This window comes from Triticum aestivum, chromosome 4D (genome assembly GCF_018294505.1).
Source record: "Triticum aestivum cultivar Chinese Spring chromosome 4D, IWGSC CS RefSeq v2.1, whole genome shotgun sequence".
NCBI lineage: Eukaryota > Viridiplantae > Streptophyta > Magnoliopsida > Poales > Poaceae > Triticum > Triticum aestivum.
Genome location: NC_057805.1, coordinates 484,844,130 through 484,851,503, shown reverse-complemented (window position 1 = coordinate 484,851,503; position 7,374 = coordinate 484,844,130). Strand labels below are relative to the sequence as shown.

Sequence of the window (7,374 nt, the reverse complement as noted above, 5' to 3'; positions counted from 1 at the left end):
ATGGAAACAATGAAGGGGGTGGAGGACACGGAGGGGGAAGGTGAGCTCCCTTGGTGGTCGGAGGAGGGAGAAGAAGAAGAAGAGAGGAAGAAGAAGAAGAAGGGACAAGGACCGTGACCTTCTTATGAACCAAAATGTGTGCTACTATGTGCTATTGTAAGTATTACGATGTTCCGGTGAAATGAATGTGCTGTAAACTCTGTTTTTCCAGTAAACAGCCGTGCAGCGCCCAGAACACAGGCGTTGCACTATACTATGCAGCGCCCAAGGGATAGGCGTCACACAGTATAGTGCAGCGCCTGGCTCTTGGGCGCTGCACTATGACTTGGTAATTTTCGTGGATGGTCAGTGCTGAAAGCCTTCTGTGGCCCTTTGGATAGCCATGGCCAGGTCGGCAGCGCCTATGAGACGGGCGCTGCACTGTACTGTGCAACGCCTAGGCGTTAGGCGCTGCATAGTACAATGCAGCGCCTGTCTGTTGGGCGCTGCAGTGCTGTTAACTGCCAAACTGCAGAAACAGATGCCATTTTGGCCTCATGCAGCACTGACATAACTTGCTTCAACATAAATAAAATTACTGTAGACTGCACATACTGAACAAAGACAACTAATAACTTGAACATCACATCATTTAGGACAATTTAACATTACTACTAGTTCGCAAACACAAATACCACACTAGTAAGAATTCACCAACATATAACATAACCTCACAAGTTCATCGACCTAATGAAACGGCTACAAGAGCACTAACAAACACAAGCACTAATGCCTTCCGCGCGTGTTCCTGGTGCCACGCCTGCAGGTAATCTTCTTCTTCCTAGGTGGACGAGGCTCCTCTTCCTGCACTTCCTCCTCCGCCTCCGCCTCCGCCTCGTCATCCAAGCTAGCCATCCGCGATGTCCCTACGACCACCTTTGGGCTGCCTCCGTTGTCAAAGTCGTTGGGCGTGTATCGGCGTCTTGGCTGCCTGGGCTTGAACACATATGGGGACCGAAGTTGAGCGTCCGCCAAAGTCATGTCATCATCAAGCTCATTGCCCTATCACACAATCAAACAATATGGTGAAGACCGGCATCGTAATCAAGTGAGAATCACATCTAAAGGTTAGTCATACCTCTTGGGTGACCACGCCATCATCATCCAGATAAGCATATGAGGAACTCACATCGTCCCCCTGATGGTGAGATGAGGGGTCTGATGGTGTACCAGACCTAGAGGCAGATGGTTCATCAAATTCGGGATCACGACAACCGAGAAGATTCGATAACCGCCTTAACTTCTTGGCCTGACGCTGTAACATGAACAAGTGTGGAAGATATCAAACTCCGCAACATATAGTGGCTCTCATAGTGAATGCGATATGTACCTTGAGGAATGCTCGTAGTGAACCATCATCATTGCCTTTTCCAACCGGTGTGTTCTCGAGAATAGACTGGCTCTCATCAGCTGCTTTCTTGATCTCGGTGCGTTGCGGATGAGAAAGAATGAACACGTTAGCCATTCAAACATGTGTAATATGGCCAACGGGAAAGTAAAGAAGGAACACTTTACCACATAGTTAATCACCGGAACAGCAGGGACTCCTTGCCCTACCCTGACATCTCTGTTGTACTTCCCCTTTGATAGATCCTCAAAGTTTACGGGTTCTTCAAGAATATCCTCATTATATGCCGGCGGGTATATCTCAACTTGAGTATTTTCAAGAAGCCATCGTATGTAGTTATCAAAAGCAAGTGGGTTATGCTCACGAAGCTGGGCGCGTGCACTGCTACGAGCTTGCTCCACGCAAAGCTGGAAGCGGGTAACATACGAAGCATGATGCGTGTCCCAGTCCTTTATCTTCTGCTGCCTTCTCCTGTCCAACCTGCATGGTACAATACCAAACATTAGCAAAATCAAGAAGGATTGACGATGCTTAGTCAATACGCTCTCTTACCTATGAAGTGCTTTGTCCGTATCCACCCATTCCGGCGGGTGAGGCTGGAACAGACCAAACCGACGAAACACGCGATGTGGCAAATGAAACTCAACAGCCCAGTTGCATATCAGTGGGCACCGCATAAGCTAGAGATCCCTATCCCGCAAGCACATCGGGTTGATGGTAAACTCCGGGGTGTACCCAAGTCTGTCATCGGCGCCATATGGCTGCCATTCCACCTATGAAATAGGGCAACAATGCAAAATTGGTGACTTTTTTTCAGGCGAACATGAGAAATGACTGAAGTAATGACCTCGTTACCTGCTCAGGCGTAATCGTGTCCAACTCGGCAACGTACTTCTGGTACATGAGATTGACATCGTTCGTCATCTCGGAAACCACATCCCATTTGTAAGCCCAAGTGGGGCGCCGTAATTCGTCATCTTCATCTTCATACCAAGGATTAAACCTGACGCTCTTCGGGCGTCCAACAGGCAGACGCTCCCAGCTCCATACAGAAAGTAGAAGCATATTACCACCAATGCATGCACTATCTGTGATCCTGCAACACGCATCGTCCAGCTGCATATGAAAGAAAAACAGTGTTAACTTGACAGCAAGCTTGCATTGCTAATGAAGAAATGAGTTGATCACAAAACAGACCAACTACCTGTCGGTACAAGTAGGCAAGAGTCGCTGAACCCCAGCTCCATTTGCTATCGAACACGGTCAACGCCTTCAGCCACATCCATGGAGCGTTCTTGCCAGTGGAGTCAGGAAACAAAGTCCTCGACACAATGTACCACATGTAGACATGAGCATGTGTCTGGATCACATCATCAGTGGCATCCGGAGGGCACGTCGCAAAGTTATTTTGAATCCACGTGAAAGCAGCTCCGGCTGCTTTCCTTTCACTCTTCTTCTTCTCTTCTCCTTCCTCTACATCAGCCTCAGCCTCGGTAGGAGCCATACCGATAAGAGCAATCATCTGCTCGCGCCACCCATCATAATCGGTGCTCATACAGAGAGGCATCCCGTCAATAGCAAGACCGGTGATCAACGAGACATCCTCGAGCGTCACGGTTATCTCCCCAGTCCGAAGATGGAAACTGTGCGTCTCCGGCCTCCACCGATCAGCAAGAGCGGACACCAGTGGAGCGTTCAGATTCGGCGTGGACCGGCTGACCAACTGAATCCACGGGAGTAGTCATGCCTGCTTGATGTACGGTGTGTACCGCTCATTGTAAGGCATGGCAGGACCAGAGACCCCGTGATACCGAATCTTCAAAGGTTCAAGCTTCTGCAAAAAACAAGTAATGACAAATCTTAGGGCATGCAAAATTCAACTTAAGGCAAATTTGCAAAATATTTAGATTACTCGTTATTACCATCCCCTTCTCGCGCATCATGTAGGCCCGGTGTTTCGTGTCAATGGCATTGTCGAGAAGCCAAACCATCCTTACAAAGTTCAAACAATAAACATATATGAGTTCATCCATCTCAAATATCGGTATACACTCAACATTTCATATGTGTTCATCTAAACATCTCATATGTATTCATCTACAAGAATCTCAACATCTCCTCCTCACACAATGAATAAATGATTGTAAATTCTCATATATATCTAGTATGTCATATGTGTTCAAGTAAATCAACATCTCATATTTCAAATAAACTCAACATTTAATATGTATCTAAAAAATATCAACATCTCACATATAGCTACAAAACTCAACATCCCATAATTATCTACAAAACTAGGCATCTCATATATATCTAAAAAATATATACAATCTACGTTTCACTAACAAGAATCATATAGTGTGTGTGGGGGGGGGGGGATCAAAGGTTCCACCTGATCTTGGGCAAACAAAGATCCAAACCAAGCAAATCAAAGGTTCCACCTAATCTTGGGCAAATCCCTAAAAATGCAACGAATTAACGGAGGAAAAGAAAGGGAACGGAGGAGTTTACCTAGTAGGAGGGATTGGAGATCGAATCCGGGCCTCAAAACTTCAGATTTGAGAGGGGTGTGTGGGGGGGGGGGTCCTAAGGGGGCGCCGCCGCCGCCGCTCTCTGTAAACAGAGCAACTTCCTCAGAGGGGGAAGAACTGCTGGGAGGGGCTGGCCCGATGCGGCTTAAGTCAATGTGCAGTGCTCAAGCGATAGGCGCTGCACTTTACATAGTGTGGCGCCCAAGCCTTAGGCGCTGCAGTGCTGTCTGTGGGGCCGTAACTGGATCAGGGCTGCCACGCTGGCAGGAGGTGCGACGCCCAAGGGAAGGGCGCTGCATAGTAGTGTGCGGCGCCTCGCTGTCGGGCGCCACACGAAAGGGTCAGCAGAGTGAAATTTTTTCGAAAGCAGGTCAGTTTGTGATTTGATTTCGCCCTCAGATCAAATATGTGATTTCTGCCCCGCTGCAGCACCCACCGCACCGCCACAGTAGCTGCACGCAACGATCCATTACTGTACAGCAAGCCGTCATTGCATCGCCTTACTATTGCAGGCACCGCCTCTTTTGCAAGCTAGCAATGGGCCGCGCAAGGCCCACCACCATCCAATGACGTTGGTGCTGCATAAGAGGTGTCTATGCTATAATGACGAATGCACCCTGCCATTCATGTTTTTTTTAGCAGCACCCTGCCATTCATGTTGAAAGCAAGCCGCCAATGCTGCAACGACAAGGTTGGAGAGGACTGCCCTATTGCCTATCAGTGTATGCCTTCCCCAAATGGAGGTGACAAGGTTCGTGGGCGACGCTGAAAGCCAAAGAACAATGACCGATGCTACAACGTGGCCTCCACCGGCTGAAAGCCGAGGCAAATGCTACAAGCTGGAGACCTGCTGCTACAGGCGACACGCGCCCCTGCTGTGAACACTGGAGGCGGTGCCGCTGTCTACCCGGGGTGCTGCAAGGTGTCGTTAGCTTCTACATGGGGCGACCCACCCATGCTCCGATTGTTGTTGACGTCGTGCCGCAAGAGGAAACGATGAGAGTGCTGCGAGCGGAGGTTTTCTCTCTGAGTTTGCAGTATATTGTGTTGTCGAAGTATTTGCCAATGCGAGCGAGGGGGACGACACAACGAAGTAGTTAGAGTTCAATCTAACGGTTACGCGTGATTCAATCGGGCGGCTGGCGAGGCGGCAGATCTCGGGATAAATAACAACAGTTTGTCTAATTCACATCTAGATGTTTTTTAAGGATGTCACATTTAAGCTCCTATAAATATACTCCCTCCGTTTCATAAGGATGTCCACTCTGTTTGTGGTCTTGTCTAGGACACATCTGTTATGTCACATCTAAACTGATGTCCACTCTGTTTGTGGTCTATTTTTTGTTCTAATTTTTTTGTTTCTTATTGCTACATTATATATTTGTGGGAGCTTAGATGTGACATCCTTAAAAAACATTTAGATGTGAATTAGACAAACTGATAACAAATTATCTTCAAGCTAAAAAAAGCATCACCTTCAAGCTAAAAAAATTAAGATAATTAACAAATTATCTCTACCGTTCATTTGCCGATGAACAGCTCAGATTTGCCTGGAAAATTCAGAACCCCATCGCCTTATCCTCTCAACCAGACCCATCATCTTCCTCCTCCACACCCGCGCATCAGTCACCGGCCACAAGCCTCCTCCCGCCCCAATGGAGGCCGTCCTGCGACATCCATCCCTTTCCCGCCTCAAAGCCCCGAACCCAGCTGCTCACAGAACCCAGCACCTCTCCATCACCGTCCCTCGCCGTCCTCGCGTCCCCAAGCGCCGCCTCGCCGCCGCCGCCGCGCTGTTCCAGGACCAGACCAACCCAAGAACCGCGGCAGCAAGCAAGGGGGGCGATGAAGAAGACGAGGAGGGGTACGGAGAGGTGGACCGCATCGTCTCCAGCCGAACCGTCAAGAACGCGGTGTTCGCGGAGGACGGCTCGGCCACCACCGTCACCGCCACCGAGTACCTCGTCGAGTGGAAGGACGGGCACGAGCCGACCTGGATCCCGGCGGAGGCGATAGCCGCGGACGTAGTGGCGGAGTACGAGACGCCGTGGTGGGATGCCGCCAAGAAGGCCGACGCGGATGCGCTGGGCGCGCTGCTGGCGGACGAGGCGCTGCGGCGGGACCCGGACGCCGAGGACGCGCAGGGGCGCACCGCGATGCACTTCGCGGCGGGGCTCGGGTCCGAGGAGTGCCTGCGCTTGCTCGCGGAGGCGGGGGCGGACGTGGGCCACGCGGAGCGCGCGGGCGGCGGGCTGACGCCGCTGCACATCGCGGCGGGGTACGGCCGGGCGACGGGCGTGCGCGCGCTGCTGGAGCTGGGCGCCGACGCGGAGGGCCCCGACGGGAAGGGCCGGACGCCGCTGGAGCTGGTGCAGGAGGTGCTGGCTGCGACGCCCAAGGGCGTCCCGGCGGCGTTCGAGCGGCGCCAGGCGCTCGAGGCGGCGGCGAAGGAGCTGGAGAAGGCCGTGTACGAGTGGGGCGAGGTGGAGAAGGTGGTGGACGGGCGCGGCGAGGGCAAGTGGCGGGAGTACCTGGTGGAGTGGCGCGACGGCGGCGACCGGGAGTGGGTGAAAGCGCCGTGGGTGGCGGAGGACCTGGTGAAGGACTTCGAGGCCGGGCTGGAGTACGGCGTCGCGGAGGCCGTCGTGGACAGGAGGCAGGCGGCGGACGGCGACGGGGACGGCAGGTGGGAGTACCTCGTCAAGTGGGTGGACACCGAGGAGGCGACGTGGGAGCCCGCGGAGAACGTGGATGCCGAGCTCGTGCAGGAGTTCGAGCGGCAACAGCCGGGGAACGGTGGCGCTGCACCGCCGGCGGAGACATTTGCCGGGTGACGGCGGCCGTCGATCGTACTCGGTTCGCTCTTCGGTTTTGTCGTGTCGATGGGACGTCGCAGTATGTATCCTTAGCGATCGAAGAGATTTTTGTGTGATTATATTAATTAAGAAAACATCCCCATGAGATTTAGACATTGCAATCTTCAACAATGATGAAGAGAGCACTGGTCCGTGATTTCCCTAACTCATCAGCATTCAAATCCTAGACTTACATTGATACTCATATTTTTTTGAATTTGTTTTAGGTCTTTTAGCGATGTGCGTTCGGAGAAGTCGTTCTCGTCTACTGTAAGGACGTATGTGCCGACTTCATCAATCTCAAATGAAGTGTCGGCTCAGTCTATCGGGGATGTTTATAAGAGTAGAATGTGCATGTGTGTTCATAGGGATGAGCGTACGTGTATACGTGTGAGCATCTGGGTCTTTACTATGTTAGCTCACAAAAATCATAGTACAAAGAAATGTGGCAGCAGCGGCTTGCATGCGATGGTGCGCGCCAACTTGAGGAAGACAATGTCATATCGCCGACGCTCGACGGTCGACGTGCCCAAATTTCGATCGGTCATCAAGCAGCCGTGCGATTTGGCCCACATCATCGTCTTTCTTTCCTGTCCCGATA

The 7,374-nt window shown here is 51.6% G+C and overlaps 1 protein-coding gene and 1 pseudogene across 1 annotated transcript; one reads left to right on the top strand and one right to left on the bottom strand.

Moving 5' to 3' along the window:
* Positions 1-765: 765 nt before the first annotated feature.
* Positions 766-3,378, bottom strand: LOC123097112 (uncharacterized; annotated as a pseudogene).
* Positions 3,379-5,510: 2,132 nt separating this feature from the next.
* Positions 5,511-6,960, top strand: LOC123098881 (probable signal recognition particle 43 kDa protein, chloroplastic). The gene has a single exon (XM_044520959.1). The coding sequence runs from the start codon at positions 5,574-5,576 to the stop codon at positions 6,750-6,752; it is 1,179 nt and encodes a 392-aa protein (XP_044376894.1). The 5' UTR covers positions 5,511-5,573; the 3' UTR covers positions 6,753-6,960.
* Positions 6,961-7,374: the final 414 nt, after the last annotated feature.

Bases quoted from the DNA above. Each gene is read 5' to 3' on its own strand.
- LOC123098881 (XM_044520959.1), top strand. From the start codon at position 5,574: ATGGAGGCCGTCCTGCGACATCCATCCCTTTCCCGCCTCAAAGCCCCG.